The sequence below is a fragment of the Penicillium daleae genome (genome assembly GCF_028827525.1).
Source record: "Penicillium daleae strain IBT 16125 chromosome Unknown utg000008l_segment0_segment0, whole genome shotgun sequence".
In the NCBI taxonomy this organism is placed as follows: domain Eukaryota; kingdom Fungi; phylum Ascomycota; class Eurotiomycetes; order Eurotiales; family Aspergillaceae; genus Penicillium; species Penicillium daleae.
Genome location: NW_026623156.1, coordinates 5,710,308 through 5,730,651, shown reverse-complemented (window position 1 = coordinate 5,730,651; position 20,344 = coordinate 5,710,308). Strand labels below are relative to the sequence as shown.

At 50.9% G+C, this 20,344-nt stretch overlaps 5 protein-coding genes across 5 annotated transcripts; 3 read left to right on the top strand and 2 right to left on the bottom strand.

Annotated features, from left to right (window-relative positions):
* Positions 1-4,151: 4,151 nt before the first annotated feature.
* Positions 4,152-6,037, top strand: N7458_010550 (crossover junction endonuclease MUS81; the record flags this gene model as incomplete). The annotated part of the gene is made up of 3 exons (XM_056913932.1): positions 4,152-4,243; positions 4,298-4,467; positions 4,524-6,037. 3 exons carry the CDS (start codon positions 4,152-4,154, stop codon positions 6,035-6,037), a joined length of 1,776 nt encoding a protein of 591 aa, XP_056762781.1.
* A 130-nt stretch (positions 6,038-6,167) lies between these two features.
* Positions 6,168-9,974, bottom strand: N7458_010549 (putative copper resistance-associated P-type ATPase; the record flags this gene model as incomplete). The annotated part of the gene is made up of 1 exon (XM_056913931.1): positions 6,168-9,974. The coding sequence occupies one exon, from the start codon at positions 9,972-9,974 to the stop codon at positions 6,168-6,170; it is 3,807 nt and encodes a 1,268-aa protein (XP_056762780.1).
* A 1,527-nt stretch (positions 9,975-11,501) lies between these two features.
* N7458_010548 (transcription factor TFIIIB subunit BRF1) lies at positions 11,502-13,763 on the top strand (the record flags this gene model as incomplete). The annotated part of the gene is made up of 1 exon (XM_056913930.1): positions 11,502-13,763. One exon carries the CDS (start codon positions 11,502-11,504, stop codon positions 13,761-13,763), a length of 2,262 nt encoding a protein of 753 aa, XP_056762779.1.
* A 1,193-nt stretch (positions 13,764-14,956) lies between these two features.
* On the top strand, positions 14,957-17,104 carry N7458_010547 (sugar transporter-like protein; the record flags this gene model as incomplete). The annotated part of the gene is made up of 9 exons (XM_056913929.1): positions 14,957-15,041; positions 15,133-15,332; positions 15,398-15,696; positions 15,784-16,054; positions 16,125-16,218; positions 16,280-16,396; positions 16,465-16,603; positions 16,694-16,823; positions 16,901-17,104. The coding sequence occupies 9 exons, from the start codon at positions 14,957-14,959 to the stop codon at positions 17,102-17,104; spliced, it is 1,539 nt and encodes a 512-aa protein (XP_056762778.1).
* Positions 17,105-17,938: 834 nt separating this feature from the next.
* Positions 17,939-19,054, bottom strand: N7458_010546 (uncharacterized protein; the record flags this gene model as incomplete). Its single annotated transcript, XM_056913928.1, has 1 exon — positions 17,939-19,054. The coding sequence occupies one exon, from the start codon at positions 19,052-19,054 to the stop codon at positions 17,939-17,941; it is 1,116 nt and encodes a 371-aa protein (XP_056762777.1).
* Positions 19,055-20,344: the final 1,290 nt, after the last annotated feature.

Sequence of the window (20,344 nt, the reverse complement as noted above, 5' to 3'; positions counted from 1 at the left end):
ACTCGAGTCAGTGTAAAACGTGATATCCCACGCGAGCGTAGCACTACAGAGTGCAAGTGTAGCACCGATTGTGGCGGAGGCACGCATTTTCAGGTAATATTGAATAAAAAAGAGGCTTGCGTAGGAGTATATCGAGGGAACCGAACAGCGGTGGTTTGGTTCTGGTTTTCAGTGTGGATATTGGCAACTTGGATGGTTATACAATCTTCAATTTCTAGCTGGGAAAGACTGGGTATTTATAGGTTTATGCAATTCCAAGGCTTTCTCACCGGACTACACACTTCCTATCAAAATAATGAGTAGATCTGCCTTGCCATCAACAAGAACGCGCCCGAAATAAAATTTTCTGCGAATCATTGATCCTATCCGAGGATTGCCCGTGGTTGGACTGCATTGACTCGCATAAAATTCGGGCCATAAACAACGATAAGCATAGCAGTTGCTGTACGGAGTATAAACCCCGCAATTGACAAGGCTGACAGCCTTGCATTTTGCCTACTTGCAAAGAGGATTGATCCTCGGCCACACGGACAGACGTATAAGTGGTTCTCTGGTGCCCGGAGTATATGTGACCTCCACAGTTGAAAGTGGGTACCGCGACAGTTGCTAGACCGAAATAGGAAATGTCTATATTTGAGTACGAGGGTTGTAAGAGGTGCGAATGAAATCCTTGGCAATCTAACCTGACTACGGAGTAGAAAGTGTTGTCTGTACGACCTTAAGGCCCCCCCCACTGTTCTGTTTACCTGAGGTGTACCCCGCGTCCCTGCCCTGTTTGGTGCCTGGATCTACAATAAGCTTTCCATGTGCAGTGGTGGCTCCTTTCAGCCCCACGGCACGGACCTTGTCGATGGAAACGATCCTACAGGTTTCTGCCAGAATTGATCTTGGGGTACTCGAGGGCGTGACCGTGGGGCTTGTGTGTTGGCTGAACAGGATTTCCCAGTGGGTATGTCACATTCAGCCTCCCGCGCTGCTACACTGTCAAGTGAGGCTGAATGGATGCTAAATAATCCTGTACTTTGAAATCTACTTGAATTTCTACAGGACACTGCCCACCAGAAAAGCACAATTAGACCTGTGCACGATGGGTAGGTACCCAAGGCCAATCATGGGTAACCCACTTACTGCTAATTACTCCTACTAGCAGTGTCTAGCACACCGACACGATATATAAATAATAATTCACTTAGCACTATCGACTTGAGATACACCCTAAAATAAAGAGACCCACAGGGTCTCGGCAGTTGGGTACGAGTAGACATACGGCCCCGCGACCCATTGTGCGCCGGCGCAGATTCAGAGAGAGACTGGTGGAGTGGCCGGGTAGGAAGCTCCTGGAGTCCCAAGCAGTCTTCCTCGAACAATTCGTCCGATGCCAAAAACGAAGACTCGACGCCAATCCACAAACACCAGCAGAACGAATGGTATAGCCCCACTGGCAAGCTCTTCAAGCACAGTATCAAGGAGGGCTGGGCGCAGATGATCTAGAAATACAAGAGCATAATCGCCTTTGACGCTGTCATTTGCCGAGGATCACAACACAATGTCAACATGTACAAGGAAGGGGACAAGGATAACCCAAACCCACCCCCAGAGGCCCCCATGCTCAGACCCGAAGTGGCGACCATCACCCTGGGCCCACAAGGCTGTGATGTGCCATACATAGTTCCCACCAAGGACCCGCAATTTGGGGCCAGAAAGCGGACGTTGAATTCCTGCTTTTGGGCTCGGTTCCAATGTACCAGTCGAGTGTTACATTTGCTAAGCGAACTGAAATGATACCTAGCAAGCACCAAGTGTTGATCGCTCACTAAACGATTATCTCACCGACGGTTGGTGTCACCGGTGCAACAAATGGTTCTGCGAGAACTGCCTCGACAATCCGCAACACGTCAGGGCCAACTCATCCCCGCACCAGACTGCGGTTCGTCCGCATGGCTCGATTCACGTGGTATGTATCTGTCTACCTTTTGAATGCGAACTAGGCTTTTTGGCCTTTTTAGTGGCAGGAGATTCGAGGATCAACATATCTAGGAATATCGACCGCAAAAAGTAAACGAGGTGGCTAAGGAGAGACTCGGAGGAAGAAGAAGAAAGCGTCAGAAATTGTTGTAGAAATGGCGGAGAAGATTAGGATATATGGCAGGCAGGTGAAGGAAATCAAAAAGGTAGATTAAAGTTGCATATTTAAACAGAACAAGAAAAGGAAAGCAAGCGACTGAGCCAAAGGCAAAGCCATATGGTAATTGAAAGAGAGAGCTTTGAATAAATATTAGTCTTGAAAAAAATGTCTACAAGCAGGTGGGAGCATGAGCTATTTATGCATTGTCGAAACCCTAAGGAGACTTAAAAACTAATTTGACAAGGGAGCAAAGTCAAAGAAGAAACTAAGAATAGGACTGTCGCTTCCATTCACCAGATAATCAAGCACGGTTATACTAAGAACCGACTTTCCACATCCCGCGAGCCCGTACAGCCATAACTGTTGACGTGAGCCCGCGTACCACGATTAGAAGACGGGGTTTTCGAGCAGCCAGGCGCCTATTCCCTCATAGCGGAGCGTCCTCATATGGTTAGCGTTTAAAGATAGATCCGGGGGACAAAGCTAGCGCTTAATCCCATTAGTATAAAGGTCAGACCTGATGGAATCAGTAGTAGCTTTTGTTGCGACTGTCGTCTGCTATATACTGTCAATCTATTGTTGGACTACTCGCAGTCAGGACTTATAGTAAGTTCGATTATCATTATACTTACTAGTCTAGCTATAAACGAAACAACAGCTAACCTAATTATAACACTTCTAACGCTCTCTTAGTCTCTTAGACCTCACAAGACAGAGAAAGTAGTTCATCAGGCTAGACGCTTCTATCTCAAAGCAGATACAATCCTGGCCATGACCAGCAACAATCCGATCGCGCGTAGCGGCGTCTTTAACGAGCGTGTTCCCGGATGCGATAGTCCCGTAGTAGATCTCGGGGTCGGTAGTATCTCGAGGATCGCGTTGAATCTCATCAGCCGTATCACAGCCCCGACAGTCCGGGCTGGGGACGTGATCGCATGAAGCTTTGAACAGACGGTCGTTGTCGAAGCCCTAGTGAACATAGCCGGGATTTTGCCTGGATCTCCTGCTCATCTTCGGGTTTTTCTCTAGCATCTCTTGAAGAAAGCAGGGAACCTTGGAGTCTTTCCGCTCGTTATTCGCCTGGATTCCCGTAAGCGCATTAAGGAGGACTGTCGGAGGCCGTCCGAGGAAGCCTTTACGCTCACTGTTGTCACCAGACTTTGCTTGGGGGTTTATTAGCGCCTTACTCTTGATCAGAGCTACATGCATTTTAAGTAGATTTGTCTTGCTTCTTGTTTTGTGCACTTGGATGTTAATATTAATTGTACTCGACTGTTACGGTATACATGCTTTATCTACGAAAGCATAGCGTCCGACATATCTTGTGAAAGACACCATTCCTTAAATAAGCTTTAAATCATATATTAAATCAGCGCAGAAACTTAAGAACTAAAAATGGTCACTTCCGCACTCGCGCATGGGGCGTGGAAAACCGCATTGGGAAAAGACCACACCCAAAGGTACCCCTGATATACATTCTAAATAGAAAGCTCTCTGAGGCTCTGCTCCAAAGCCTCTTGTAGCTAGAGTGCCTCAATCCGGCGGCTGCTAATTCGTTGAGACTCAGAAGCGAGACGTAACAAGCTCCTCGTCCGAGTAACTGCTGACAACAGTCGGGTCAAAGACATTTGCTAGGGTGGCTAGAATGTATCTTTCAACCACTTGCCGGCAAACATTATTAGCCTTCTTACTGGCGAATTGGGCTTATAACAGTCGGAATTCCTGCTTAGTGGATCATACTACGCACTAATAGGATATCAATAAGTCTGAATTGCTATACTGCCCCTAGCTGGCAATTTATGTGGGCAAAATAATGACTAATCTTAGCGGATAACTAGTTAACTAACCATACAGGTTAGTTATCTCCTTTTCTCCGAGTATCCACCCTCCTGCTGCTCCGTCAATTGCTTCCCTTGTGGCAGTCACATGACCATATCCGTTCCCAAAGGGGAAGTTACACGTCGCGTCCACCAAACTGACGCTCAAACCAACACTTCACCTGTACCCCGATGGCCGAAAGGGCGCCATGAGCGAGGAGTGTGCGAACCCCCTACTTTTGGGGTGGATTAAAGAATGGCTGGACCAAGCCCGTGAGCGCAACAGCAAAGGCGTGACAGTGTCAGTATCCCACGCGTACCTTGCTTGAATACCCGATATCTAATCTACGTCCAGGTACAAGAAGGCATATGAGTCGATGAAAGCGTGTCCCTTGGCTTTTGATCATCCCTCCCAAGCACAGCAACTGAATGGACTAGGTCCGAAACTGTGCGAGCGCCTGACAGAGAAGCTGAAGGCCTACTGTCAAGAGAATGGACTTCCCATGCCACAAGTCCCAGGTCAAGGTGTGCAATGACCACTTTGTTCCACCAAGACTCGTCCAACTAATGCAACTTTTCAGGCAGCAAAAGGACATCAGATACAGGTGTTGCTGAACAACCGACAAAGAAGCCACGAAAGGCCAGGCCATATGTGCCGGCTTTGCGGTCGGGACCGTATGCGCTCTTGCTGGGACTGGCCACTCAAGGGGAGAACGCCGACCAAGGCTTAACAAAAGCTCATCTGATAGAAGTTGCGCAGCCTTATTGTGACAATTCGTTCACTGCACCCCCAGACCCGACGAAGTTCTACACCGCATGGAATTCTATGAAGACCTTAGTCCAAAAGGATCTTGTCTACGAACACGGTCGCCCTCTCAGGAAGTATATGCTTTCTGAGGAGGGTTGGGAAGTGGCCAAACGCATTCAAAAGACTCTGCCCGGCGCTTCCGTGAATATTCCTGCCTCTACAAGCAATAGTTCTCGAAACCACCAGTCGCAGATAGCTCCTGCTACTGGGGACAGGCCCATTCCAATTGATGGCGACGACGATATTCTGGTACCCGCAGAGCCCACCCCCCTACTTGGTGAAGGAACTCATGTGGATGGCCCTACGGAACCTATTGTACTTCCTCCCGGCAATTTCACTGTTGAATTAGTACTAGATACTCGAGAAGTACGCACTCCCAAAGACCGAGCCTATATCTCTGATGAGCTCATAAAAAAAGGCATCACGCCACACGTGCGGGCTCTGGAATTGGGCGACGCATTTTGGGTGGCCAAATGCCGGGACCCTACATATCTCGCTCGCTATGGCGAGGAAGGCGACGAGGTAATGCTCGATTGGATCCTCGAAAGAAAACGTCTCGACGATCTCATTGGGTCTATCAAAGATGGACGATTCCACGAGCAGAAGTTCCGTCTCGGTCGATCGGGCATCAAGAACGTGATTTATCTCATTGAGGAATTCACAGTGTCGCACGCCGATGCTTCGACCGGCAGTGCATCGAAGTATCAAGAGATGGCCGCTTCAGCCATCGCATCAACGCAAGTGGTTAACGGCTACTTTTTGAAGCGAACTCGTACTATCGACGACTCAATTCGATATCTCGCCCGCATGACCAAGCTGCTGCGCAAAATGTACGGCGCACACGATCTGTCTAGTGACGAGCCTTGTCCTAGCCAATCCGGCACCGCGTCAAGCATAACCTCTGTTGCTGTTATTCCAAGTCGGCGCATCTCCTCGACAAAGTCTTATCTCAGTCTACTGGATGAACTTCGAGCTAAGGATCCGGCAGTCACATACGGTGTCACATTCTCTACATTCTCGGCCCTTGCTTCCAAGTCCAATACCCTATCCCTACGAGACGTCTTCTTGAAGATGCTCATGTGTATCCGTGGCGTGACTGGCGAGAGAGCGATGGAAATTCAGCGCCTATGGCCAACGCCACGGCACCTCGTGGAAGCATACATGGCACTGGAGCCCCACCAGCGGGATACATTAATGTCAGATAAACTACACTCTGTCGTAGGACGGAAGAACTTTGGCAAAGCATTGAGCAAGAAGATTGCCGAAGTTTGGGGAGAAGCTGGGTGATGAACATCTTCGATGAGTAATGCTACATAAACTTAGTTTGAAATCAAAGGATTCATGCAAAGAATGAAACTTGATTTAACGGGAATCATAAAGGAACGCTTAACATAACTGTACAAGACCCTTCTAGTTATTAACCACGCTCTGATCTCTTCCAACCCACCACTCTCTTCACACTCCCCATATTAATCCTCAAGGCCAGGCTACTCGAGACAACCGAGATACTACTCAGTGCCATGGCCAGCGCAGCCCATACTGGACTCAACCTCCAGTGTTCATTCACAGTGATCATATCCCCACCATTGGCTATCTGATGATGGCCACTCACAATCGGGTAGAAAACACCAGCAGCCACGGGAACAAGACACAAATTGTAAATTACAGCCCATCCGAAGTTCATCCGAACACGGTTGAAGACACGACGGCTGAGAATCACGAGCTGCAAAATCGTGCTCAGATCTGAATTGAGCAGGATGAAGCTGGCGGAGTTGATAGCGACATCCGAGCCGGATGCCATTGCGATACTGACATCTGCAGCGGCGAGGGCGGGTGAATCGTTAACGCCATCTCCAACAAATGCAACGATTGAACGCGTTTTCGTCTGGCCTTGAGTATTCACTCTTTCGGTGTGAACCGAGCCTTCTTGGACTTGTCGTACAAAGCTGGCTTTTTCTGCGGGCAATACGTTGGCCATGACGTTGGAACGAGGAATACCCAGCATTTCTGCGACGGCGTGTGCGGTTGTCTGGTTGTCGCCCGTACACATGAAGACGTCAACATTTCGCTTGTTGAGTTGAGAGATCACGTTAACTGCCTCCGGCCGAATTGTGTCCGATGCGGCGAAGATGATGATGGGGACAAATGGTGAAGATTTGGATGAGTGGCGACGCAAGGATAGGATGGCAGTGGATTTACCGCCGGATTGGAACTTTGAGAGCAGACTGGAGATGAAGTACGTGTCACTGTTGGCCGGGAGAACACTATGAAGAAGGCGTTCATTGCCAATTGCAGCTTCATACTGTTCGCTGCTTCCAGAATTTTCGGTAGTCACTGCGAAAGTACCCTTCATTCCCTGGCCCGAAATTTCCTGGATATCGAAGGACACAACATTAACCATGGGCTGGGATTCACTGAAAGCAGAGATTGCTTGGGCGATTGGGTGGTTGCTGCTCTCTTCCAACTTTCGGGCAAGTGTCCATGCGACTTTCAACAATTCTTGATCTTTCGTAAGCACCTCATGTTCGGTGACTTTGAGGCTTCCCCCTTCGGTCAGAGTGCCAGTTTTGTCGAACACGATAGCATCGAGACGACTGGCTTCTTGGAAAGCTTCACCGCCACCTTTCACCAGAATACCATGCTTCGCCGCAAGACCACCACCCACGAAGAGTGCTGTTGGTGCAGCCAAAGCCAATCCACAGGGGCAAGCGACGACAAAGACGGCGATGGCAAATTCCAGACTCCAGAATGTCCAGCCACCGCGAGCAATGTCAAGATAGTCGATGGGAAGAACACCTGAGTGACCAAGGGCAAGCCAGATGACAAAAGTAAGAATAGCAATCAAGGTAATTACAGGAACAAAATGGGAGGTGAGCAGATCTGCAACTCTCTCCAAGGGCGCGCGCTTGCTCTGACCCTCGCGGACGATGGCAATGATTCGGTCGAGCATGGACGATCCGCCAAGCTCGGTGATGCGAATCTGCACGGGCTGACCCACGTTGACTGAGCCAGTGAAAACTTGATCTCCGACAGTTTTCTTGACAGGTCGGGATTCTCCCGTAAGAGAACTTTCATCAAACTGGAATGAGCCTTCAATGACCACCACGCCATCAGCCGGTGGAGAAGCACCGTGAGGAATGCGAACCATATCGCCAACCTCCAGGAGATCAATGCCAATGCGGGTGACTTGGTCTGAACCAACTCCTCCAGAAGCATTGATATCCACGGACTGAGCCTCGACTAGCAACGCATCGGATGGCCGAAGATTGCCCAGGGATGAAACAGCGTCACCAGTTCGAGCTTTGCTGTACGCCTCCAAGAAACGACCAGCGAGAATGAAGAGCGTCAAGAAGACCACAGAGTCAAAGTATGTGGTGCTATGAGTGCTAGTTTTGGTTCCAACCACCGCGTCAACAATCAGTACGGCGAGGGAAGAGAAGTAGGCAACTGCTGTGCCAGCAGATATCAAAAGGTTCATGCTGCCAAAGCGATAAAATCTCCGCAAGATGGGAACCCGGCTTCCTGGACGCCACAGAGCGTAGATCTCTTTTAGCGCGCGTGTATGGAACACGTCAGTGCCGTAGAACATGACGGGTGTTGCCATGATAAACAGGGCCCATTCAATACGAGTGACGCTGCCAGACCAAATTGTCTGCTCCAAGTACATCCGGGTCGGGTTCTGCGAGGGCACGAGTGACATGAAAACGATGCCGATGAGGAAGGTCGGAATTGCGACAGCGAAAACAAAGAGCAAGCGAGTGAGTAGTCTGCGTCGTTCGTGGAACTGCATTGCTCGGGAGCGATCTTCAATGGTAGGTGGGTGGTAGATGCTAGCATTGAAAGCATCGTTGGCCTCATTGATGGCCGTAAGGATCGAACGGACGGTCAAGGTAGGCGGCGCAGGCGTATACGTGACTCTGAGGATGGGCTTGTTCTCAGTGGGGAGTTCTTCTGCGGTGACATTGTGAAGCAGTTCCAAAGATGCTAGGACCTTCTCGGGACAATGATGACAAAACATTCCATCAACACGGATCGAGATTGTTCTCGTTCGGATGGTTTCGGTGGCATCCTTCGCTGCGTACACGGCATCGACACTGTTGACGGCAGCTTCGTAACCCATGTCTTCAATCTTCTCCACGATTCGATCAACATTCTCTCGTCCTCGAAACTCAATCTTTCCGCTATGAGACAGCAAGCTGACAGAAACATTGCGGATGAAAGGTAGTTCCTCCAAGCCTCGTGTGATCGTGCCTACACAGGAGCCACAGGTCATGCCTGCTATGGCAATCTCAGTGGTATAGGTTGCTGGGGCCGTTTGAGGTGTTGAGGACCTTGCGCCTTGATTTACTTCATCAACAAAGGCTTCAAAGCCAATATCCTCAATTTGTTCGATAATGATGTCAAGATTTCCTTGGGACCCAGTGTACACGAGAGCGGCGCTATTCGTGAGCAGGTTGACGGCAATCTCCTTGACGCAATCAAGATCTCGAACAGCCGCAGTAATACTGTTGACACAAGATGCACAACTCATACCACTAATGCTGATCTGCGCTGTAAACTCTTCACTATTCTCAGCTGGTGGTAATCGGAGAGTCTCAGTAACTTCGGGCGGAATCGATATGGATAAGTCCGCAGACTGATCCACTCGGGTCTCAGAGGTCGCAGTCGACGATGGCATGTAAGTTGCTGTATTCTCTGGTGTTTGTTCCCAGTTTCTATCGTGTTGGACCGGTTCATTGCCGTCGGTCTCTTTCCAGGTGGGAACCCGGGGAGACTTCTCATTGAGAGTGCCAAATTCAGTTTGGGTCGAGTCGCGAGAAAGTTGGTGAGCTTCTTCTTTCTTGCAGGCATCACAGTTGGCAATATGTCGTTTCTCTCGGCTATTGTGTAGACGGTCTTTGATGTTGGACGAGAGGCTAGAATAAGAGGCGCGAGGCGAGAAAATGACCGAACTACGATGAGTCCACGAGGACGTATCGAGCTCGGAAACGGTGTCTCCCCTTTCATCATAGGTTGTGACATGATAGACTTCGAAGGCCGCTTGAATCAAAGCAGCAACCAAGTCTCCTGGCTGCACAGAGATTCCATGAGACACACGCACTTCATGGGTCAAGATCGACACGTCGATATCTTGCACTGTAGGGATCTCAGAGAGAACCTCGGAGACATAGGCCACACACGAAGCACAGTGGATGTTGCTCACCCCAAAGAGACTTCTCCTCATTGTCATATTCACATTAGAAGGTGAGCTCTGCTGAATCTTTGGGGTGTGTGGAGGACTAGAATGAAGTTCTTGGTTGGAAGACATGATCCACAGATAGAGAGCTTTTGATCGCACAGACCGCGATCACCAGGACTCGAAAAATGAAAGACAAATTGACAGTTGCCACAAAGTTCTCCTCAGTGAGGGTGATAATAATATCGGTCAGGACGGACGTAATGATAGTCTTCAGGTGTGCTAAAGGCAAGCAAAGTGTGAAATGATTTTCAAGTGGTATGCCAGGCAGGGCAGCGGGCAGGTATATTAAGGATCGCCTAAGAAAACAGCAACCACGCCACGGCCAAGTGCATCATAAAGGGGAAAGAGTCATGAAAAGCATGAATGGAATTGTCAGTCGGGGTTATTGATAAGCAAAAAACAGATAACCCATCAACCTGGAATCGGAAAGACGACACGCGAAAAGCCAATATGCGAGATTTTCGCGTGGTGCACACACTACAAAGGCAAAAACGGCACAAATGCCGCAACCTGGCAAGCAACATTCCAACCATCGAGCGCCATGACTCTCATGCAGGTATGCCCCTCCATAGTTCGGAATGAATAGCCACCAGGGATGGATATCTACTCCGGAGTCCGATATATTGTAATGTCAACCACCCTCCATGTGTCTGACCGCTACAGCACGAGCCTGATGAGCTCGTGGCAAGGCGTGGAAACTCGAAGTGGGTGCCTTGTAGCCTTGGTGCCTGACACATGCAGGGTCCCGTGACTTCTGTTGCCACTTTCCCAGGCAGCAAGGCAACAGTCCACAGTCCATTCATGGAATCAATATGTCCTTTTTGGGATAACATCACGTGATGAACCCTCTGGAAGCTGCGTCCAGGCAAGCTGGAAGAGACACTGGATCAACGCTGAGGTGAACAGGTGAATCAAAACTCAAAGTAGCCCTCTTTTATTTTCCAACTTTTCTTCCATTTTCAAATCCTCTTCTTCACCTCTGATCCCAGCGCACAGAGCGCGGGGCCACCGATTCAAAGCATTCAACATTTGCCAGCTGAACGAGTCGAACGTGCGCCCGCCAACGAAATCATCACTCACGTGATTCCACCACTGAGCCACGGGTGACGTCCACTCGCAAAAACCTCATCCTCTCGCTGGCCTCCCCACCTCACACGTTCCCTTACCCTTATCACTTATCTTTTTTCTATCCCAGACACGCGCATTTAGACTCGTGTCGCGCGACTGGCTTCCTGACCATTGCAGACCATTGCAGGCAACACAGCGCTGCAGCGCTTGGTCGGAAGCAGATCGGTCGCTCCCTCATCTTCATATTCGACAGAACCCTCCATCCTCGACATCACTCCCTTGCTTCTCATCTTTACAACAAGCACGAGCCCCGCAACCCTACCCCGTGTCTTCCACCACCGGTTTACTTGACGGCCATTTGAACGCCGGAGAAGCTCCGAACATTCCTGCAGTTCATCCGGGTGGCCATCATATCTTATCCGCATACGCCTCTTACCCGCAGCCATGTCTGCGTCCCGGTCTGGGAGCATATCCGTGACCCCACGGGGTCCGCGACCTCCGGTTGGACGCTTGGCTAGTCTAAAGCCCCCAAGCTCAATCCCCATCAAACGCCCACAACCGATGGGACGCCCTCAACCTGCACGCCCTAAGACACACCCGAAGACTCAGAGCTGTCCGAATCCTGGGTGTCCTGCTCCACACATCGTCGAGGATGAAGGCCAAAAGGTTTGCTCGGGGTGCGGTACAGTTATCAGCGAATCAAATATCGTGTCCGAGGTGACATTTGGCGAGACATCATCTGGCGCCGCAGTGGTACAAGGATCTTTCGTCGGATCAGACCAGACCCATGTCCGGAGCTACGGACCAGGTTACCATCGTGATAGTATGGAAAGCCGGGAGGTGACTGAGCAGAATGGCAATCGAATTATCAATCTAGTAGCCCGACAGCTACATGTCCCCGAGAGTGCCGTGAAAGCAGCTGGTCAAGTTTTCAAGCTTGCGGTTGGCCTCAACTTCATCCAGGGTCGACGGACAAAGGCCGTCGCCGGCGTTGCCCTGTACATTGCTTGCCGTCGTCAGGATGGTAATACGGCAATGCTGATTGACTTTGCGGATGCTTTGATGATCAACGTCTTCAAACTTGGTCGCACTTACAAGGCCCTTCTCGACGAACTTCGGCTGGGTGGCAATGTTTTCCTCATGAACCCCATCGACCCGGAAAGCTTGATCTACCGATTCGCCAAACAACTTGAATTTGGGCAAGCCACGATGCAAGTCGCTGGCGAAGCTGTCCGTATCATTCAGCGAATGAACCGTGACTGGATGTCAACCGGTCGACGTCCCGCTGGTCTTTGTGGTGCGGCATTGATCTTGGCAGCTCGGATGAACAATTTCCGCCGCACTATTCGCGAGGTGGTCTATGTCGTCAAGGTCACAGAGGTTACCATCAGCCAGCGTCTTTCTGAATTCGGCTCGACGGAGAGTGGCGAGCTTACTGTGGACCAATTCCGCTCCGTGCAACTGGAAAATTCGCACGATCCACCTTCTTTTACCCGGGGCCGTGAGGGTAAAAAGTCAATTCGACCTACAACCAAGCACCCCGAGACTGCAGCTGAAATTGAAGGCGAATACGCAGAGAGCGACGCAGGATCAACACAAAGACAACGATTTGATGCCGATGGATTTGCCATTCCAAGTCTTCCCATCGACCCCGCGTTGATTGACGATCCTCAACGACGGGGTTCCGTTACCAGAGCCGTGAATGAGGCGGTCGAGGATGCCGAGAAGGAGATGGCTGACTTCAAAGATGCTAAAATCAAGGGGTCTCGGCGCCCCTCTTATCCTGTGCCTTCTGCGGATCAAATTGCGTCGGAAAACGCTCTTGAGGAAGAGATCCAGACCATGCTGGCCAAAGGTTCAGACCTAGTCGAGAGCATCATCGAGCCCAAACCTGTCAGCTCTGTTTCCGACAGCATTCATATCGATGAAGCTGAGTTTGAGGACGATCCCGAGGTCGCCCATTGCCTGCTTTCAAACGAGGAAATCGAACTGAAGGAGCATATCTGGGTTCACGAAAATAAGGAATACCTCCGCACACAGCAGGCGAAGGCCCTGAAGCGTGCACTTGCTGAAGCGACTGCCGGTCCCTCTACATCCAAACCTCGAAAACGCCGGAAGGGTCGCATGGGCGACGTAGCCTATCTCCAGGGCGAGGGCGATGGTGAGGACGGCCGCAGCTCTCGCGCCTCAACTCCGGCAGAGGCCACGCGACGAATGTTGGAGAATCGTGGGTACAGCAAAAAGATCAACTACTCGCTCCTCGACAACCTCTACGACCAGGACGTCCCCGGCGATGTCAATGCAAAGGTGGAATCTCTGAGCCGAAGCGACAGTCGCAGTCGCAGCCAGAGCGTTGCTTCACGCCGCAGCGTGAGCCTCCAACCCGAGCCAGCACGATCACGCCGTACAGCCCGGGCAGCTTCCCGAGTCCCTTCGGGTGTTACCAGCAAGCCTGTCATATTCGCCAATCACCAGCCCACTCCACCTGCCACGGCTCCTTCAATCTCCGCTGTGGATGAACCTGCAGAGGCAACACCACTTACCGAAGCTGAGATTGGTGGTCTTCCAACTAATGATCTGGATGAGATAGATGAGGACGAAGACGAGGTTGAGGATGACCACGTTGACGATGCATTCGCGGGAGAATACCACAATGACTTCCAGGATGACTATTACGATGCGGGCAGTGATTACGACTACGATTAAGTCGATCCTCTGGGAAGGGCTCTCAATTTGGGGGTCTTCTACGAACGAAGCGCCAAATTTAATCGCTTTGGACAGTTAGCGATGAAGCCGTGTACCAATACAAGCGCAGGGAACCACCTCGCATAGAAGAATTAAAACAAACGATCTAAGATTCAGAGACTATCCCCTACTTTAGTTCCACCAACACCATGCTGTAGGTTCACTTCTATAATTTAGTACGCAGCATCACGAGTCCTTTTACATCTATACACTCATTTCCATCAGTACATCCCCAAGTCTCAGCCTCCTCCATCACCTCGAAATGCACGGGCCTTACTCCAATGAGCAGTGCCTAGCGGAGTATAGTATGATTCGCGTCTCATACGTCTCCCCAACTTCTCCAACTGCTCATCAAATGCGGCAATCATAACCGCTCAATCTTGAGCAGACACTTACCAGAAACATGCACCCGCCTGCAGATCCTCAGCTTCTTTTTACCGAGCCTGCGAGGCTATCGGCTTCCTCCCCGACCGTGAGATGCGGGGGAGTTCTCCACGGTGGATTAGTATCTTCCCCCAGATTGTGTGCCTCCCGCAAAATGAATCGAGAATCAAGGATGATGGGATTTGATATCTAACTAGTCTCTTTGAAATCCGTCTAGCAAGGTATTTACACGGAAAAAAAAGTCGTGTAGGGCAATGAGTCGAAGAATAGAAAAGAAGTATACCCAATACTATTTGGTGGAAACCCCCCCCTAACTTCCGAGCCAACTCGATATCTTCCTCCCTTTTGCCCCTTTTACCCGTTAGTACCTCATACGAGAAACCCTTGCGCCGATTACTACAGTGCTTATACATACCCTTACCGATCATCCACCGGCCAAACTCCGTGTTTGCCCCCTCTCCTGTCAAACCGCACACAAAGCCGGCGCTCTGGAATGCTGAATCCGGAGAATAGGGCCCTGAGACATCCTCGCAACATGCAAGAGGATTGGTCAAGCTGGGAATTAACTCGGTTGCACGGGGTAAGACGTAGTATCCCCAGATTCTGGATCTCTACTCCATGGCTTCTGATAAAAGGGAGCGGGGGTCCTCGTTGGGGGGAAGGGAGTATTTGTTGCAGATAGTACACGGGAAGCCGTTGCTTTCTTGTCTTACTCTACCTTTGAACACAATTGAGAAGTTTTTGAATCTTGCTCTACTCATCGCCTCGCAATGGTCAAGCTCAATCTATACGGCCGTGGTCGGCCGCTCAGAATTGCGATTATGTTTACCTGCCAATTGGCGTTTATTCTCTTTGGTAAGCCCTCGTGGATTTCCCTCCGAATACATGATAGACAGAAAAGGTGGCGTTTTTCCTCTGGCATATCTGATCATGGTATTCTATTCAGGCTACGACCAGGGAGTGTTCTCTGGAATCGTGGGCAATGACGATTTCCTCGAGATCGTACACCACCCCAGCGCAGGAATCCTGGGGATCATCGTATCGATATACAACTTGGGTTGCTTCACGGGTACCATCGTCTCCTTCGTAACGGGCGATCGACTCGGTCCACGAAAGTCGATGTGGTTTGCAATGGTGTGGATTATCGTGAGTCCCCCGAAGGAAATGTCACTCAGAGTCACGTAATACCCATCTCACCACGCTCTATGTAGGTTGGCGCAACCCTCCAAACAACAGCATTCTCACGAGCACAACTACTAGTCGCCCGCTTCATCACTGGTATCGGCACGGGTATCGAAACAACCACCGTCCCCGTGTATCAGTCCGAGCTCTGCGAAGCCAAGAAACGAGGCAAGTACGTGAGCAGTGAACCGTTATTCGTCGGCGTTGGTATCGTGATTGCGTACTGGTTCGACTACGGGATGTCATATGTCCCTGGCGCGATCAACTGGCGACTTCCAATTGCCTGCCAGATGATTTTCGCCTTTATGGTTATTGTTTTGGTGTTTGGGTAAACCCCCCCCCCCCCCCCCCCCAATTTCCCTTGATCAAAGGTACCCAGAGGATATAGTGCTGATGTGAGTTGGTTTTTGCGCAGTCTGCCCGAGAGTCCTCGATGGTTATACCGTCACAACAGGCACGACGAGGCGATGCAGGTTCTGTGCGATGTGTATGACCTGCAGCCCGATGACCCAAAGATTGTCTCTGAGTCGGAGGGTATCCTGGAAGCAATCGAGCTTGAGACGCTACATGGTGAATATAAATGGTCGCAGATTCTCAAGCGAGACGAGGTTCAGACGGGGAAGCGTGTGCTACTGGCTTATGGCATGCAATTCATGAATCAGATGGGTGGTATCAACCTGGTAGTGGTGAGTGGTGTTTATCTAGTTTGCGAGTCTCTGGGTTGGGCTTGGCTGATCGTTGCAACCTTCATCTTAGTACTATGTGACCTCAGTCTTGCAGTACAATGTTGGTCTAGACCGAAAACTGAGTCTCTTGCTCGGGGGAATTATTCAAATCATGTTCGTGATTGGTATGTTCTCTTCATGGTCGGTCAACCTCGAACTTCCTTGCTAACCGTGGAATGTAACCAGGCTCCTTCTATCCAACCTTCTTCTCCGACCGATACGGTCGTCGCCAACCCATGATGTGGGGATCTTTCGGTCTTTTCATATCCATGATGATGATTTCCATTCTACTCTCGTTCAAGGGTACAAAAAGCACACTTCTTGATCCTAAATTATGCAAAAAAACCGTCCATCCCTGACAAATTCTCCAGGAACATCCGTCGAAAAACCAACAGCCTCCGCCTCGGTCGCCTTCTTCTTCCTCTTCATGCTCATCTTCGGAGCCTCAGTCAACTGTATCCCATGGGTCTACGGCCCAGAGATCTTGCCACTGCATATCCGTGCAAAGGGGTAAGTCCTACCGCACATAATATCTCGTCCTTATTCATCTGCCGTGCCATGAATGCCGTGCTAACATCACCCTCCCCACCTTCCTACCAGACAAGCCATCGGCATCTCCGCAAACTGGCTATGGAACTTCTTCGTGGTAATGATCACCCCGACTTTAATCGAGAATCTCGCCTGGAAGGGCTACCTCATCTTCATGTGTTTGAATCTAGTCTTTGTCCCGGTTCGTCAAGTCCTGCCTACCTAATCTCCTACCCATACAGATCCATCAATTAAACCACGATACTAACATTCTACTAGATTGTTTACTTCTTCTACCCCGAGACAGCAAATCTTACTCTCGAGGAAATCGATTTTCTATTCACCGACCGCGCGAGACATCCTTCTTTGGGCGCTCATGGAAATGTCGGTGGAGAGGGTGGAGATGCGGAGAATACTAGCAAGGAGAGTGGGAGTACCAGTCCAGTGGAGGTGCGGGAAGATCTCATCAAGGAAGAAAAGTAGATTGGGATGGGCTTTGTGAGAAGTGCATAGCCTGTTTTGGAAAAATGGTTGGCTGATATGATCGTTGATATTGTACTGGGCGGGGGGAATAAGGAAGCCAAACTAACTTCCGCGAGTGTCGGCGGCGCCGTTTTCGAGTTTACTACAAATGTACGCTGTGATACGAGACAGATGGATCTTTACCAAGAGCAGTAGATTGACGGCTAGTTAAGTAGGCCAAAGAACTATGCCTACACCAACTAGCTCGTGAGCGCTGGCGACTGTCAACCTCAGGATGTTGTGTGTTGTGCTAGCTCATTCTAATGCAAATTCTAGAAGAGCCGAAAAGCCCTCCCTCCCCAGCATCCCAGCTCAAATCTTGAATTTTAAATCTCTTGTTTCATTTGCGTCATGATATAGATATGTGTAAATAAAAAAGACACCAAAGCCAGAAAGGAAATAGAGATAAGAGAAACATGCAGCACAAATCCCCCCCAAAGAAGATTACGACGCCAGAGCCAGATCCCCCACCGAAAGGAAAAGAAGAAAAAAAAGTTAAGAAACCAGTAAACACCATACCCACTCACCCTCCTGGGGTGAGTTTTGAACCGGATTGCCGAACTGGGTCAGTTAGGCGCGGGCGTGGAAAGCAAAAAAAGACTAAAAATCCAGTAATCAAAAAGAATCAGAATGAAGCACCAAGTCCGAAGCACGAAGCGGCGAGCAAGCGAATCGATCGGGCAACGGCATGAGGAAATTTCGTCCACAGTCGACGGTCGGCGGTCGGGTGCTGCGCAAGTTCTAAGGATCGATTGTGACTTTTGGGGGCGTGGAGGATGATCGAGCGAGAAGTGCTTAGGAGTCAATTTCCATTCCCATTTCGACGCCTCCGTTCAGTCCCGCTCCCGCGTCCATGCCGCAAGAGGGCGAGTGCGAGTGGCTGGAAAGGGCCTGATGGAGAAGAGGCACCCCGGATTCGGCGGCAGTGGTGAAGGGGTTGGTGGCAGATTGCGAGCGGCCAGCAGCCGCGAGAGGAGCCGGCCCTTCAAAGAGAGGAGGAGTGGATCGAAGGTTGTAAAGGCATGCATCCCATGAGGAGGCCACGAGTTGACCCTGAGTGAGGTCTTCGTTGAAGAGGTAGAAAGCCGGTGAGAAAGCGCACACTGGCGTGGCGGCGACAAGATAGGCGTTCAGCGCGCGGCTCTTCATGAGCATCTGCGAGTCGTGCAGATAGGCGGCATACTGGTTGTCGATATATTTAGTCCAGCCACGGACAGCAGGGGCCATGTCGTTGTCGGTATCAACGCGCTGCCAGCTGATGCCCAGGAGGCGAGTGGCATCGTCAATGAGTGGTTCGGCTGGGGGCGTGGACGGGGCGGTGCGGTGCTGGTCGGCCATGCTGGAGCCGTTCAGACGCTCCTGCATTGAGGCAAGAGCAATGTCATCCAGCCCAGGCGCAGAGGTATCGAGCCGCTGAGCTTTGCGGCTGATATCGGCACCATCTGAGTGGAATGCAGTGGATCGCGACGAGATTGGGACAGCCGCGGCTTGCTGCGACTCGGCCTTTTCTTCATACCAGGTGCCCGTTTGGCTGTCGGCAGAGACAGCCATACCCGTCTGCGGATTCAGCAGAACCATGCCTTCGCCATAGATAGGCTCCTCCTTGGGCGCAGGAGCAGGCTGGGGCATGGGAGGCGCGTTGACGGCGAGGATGTCACCAAAGGCAGCGTCATCACGCGACCTCTTGCGAGAGGGCTGGGGAGGAGCGGGAGCAGCGGAGACATTGGCATTCACGGCTGGCTGGGTGTAGCTACTGCCAAAGGTAGAGTTGAAGGTCCCCGTATAGGTGTGGAAGCTGGTCGGGGTATCCAACAGGGACTGGGAGGGGAGCTGGCCGAAGGCGTTTTCCTGGGAAGGAGAAAGAACCATAGCGGGACCATCGGACAGGCGATTGAGGATCATAGGACACATGATGAAGGTCTTGGCGACGTCCCAGACGAGAGGCACTGTACTGTTGGGTTAAGTGAGCAACACACCATAAGCTTCAACCACCTAGTATATCGATCACGAGCTCAGAGCGTGGACGTTGCAGGATGGAAGGAAGAGGTAGCAGAGGAAGCGAAGAAGTATAGGAGGAGGAGGTAGGTGGGATAATGAGAGAAAGAAGAAGAGTCCAAATGGCGGTAGGACAGACGAGGATAAGGGGGAGGGGGAAGATGATTGGCACGAAAGTGTAGGAGTAGGCGAGTGCACAGAGGCCGAGAGGAAGAGAAGGAAGAAGAGGAAGAGGAAGAAGCGCAGGAAGACGATCTGAGGCGATCGGAGGGAGGGATCCGCAATGCGGAGGGAACGGTACGAAACCAGCGTACGCGGGCATGTAGAACAGTTCCGACCAGCCGTGACCATACGAGAACCATACAAGTGGAGCCCCGAGCACTGGTTGATGTCGTTTGGCTGCGGCGAGTGGGGCTCCGCTGCATGCCATTGGCCAATCATAGGGCCAGCCCAGCCAGCCCAGCCAGCCCAGCATTGGGCCCAGCATTGGCCCAGCCCCGTCGCCTGTCAAGGTTCCTGCCAGTCATTTTGCCGTTGCTGATGGCCCCGCCGGTCGTGCAGTCATCGGAAGAATACTCATCAGGGCTGTCGGGGCTGTCATATTGTCGTATGTAATCCACCATCTCCAGCTCTCGCGGACCTCTCACCCTCTCGCCCTCTCGCCCTCTCGCCCTCTCGCCCTATCACCCTATCACCCCAAGGCTACCAATCATAATGTTCCGTAAATCCCTCCTCATGCGAAGCACCCCAGCCCGAATACAACGTCAAACCAACTTTCAGAAAAAAAAAAGTCTATTGTCAAACTATGAAGACAGCGAGAAGGAAAGAAACAAGAGAAAAAAAAATAGAACCCCAGAACCAGTCAAGTCCATAGCAAACCGACACCAGAGCTCGTGCTAGTCTAACATTCAAATCAATGTTCGTCGAAGAAAACAGGTAGAGGGAAAAGCAATGAGAAGAGAAACAAAGAAACATGGAAAGACACCGCTAGTAAACACCCGTCCCTACTCACTGTATACACTGCGGGAATGCGGTCGAGGCAAGAACGGAAAGAGAGAAAGAGAGAAGGAAAAAGAGAAAAAAAAGCCCAGAGCGCTCCGTTTTCCATCACGCGAGTCTCCGGGATGGGAGACAGGCTAACGGCTCCATTTCCTGCATGCCGCCGAAGCCAGCTCCCGAGCAAAAAGATGGATCCAGAAGAAGGCA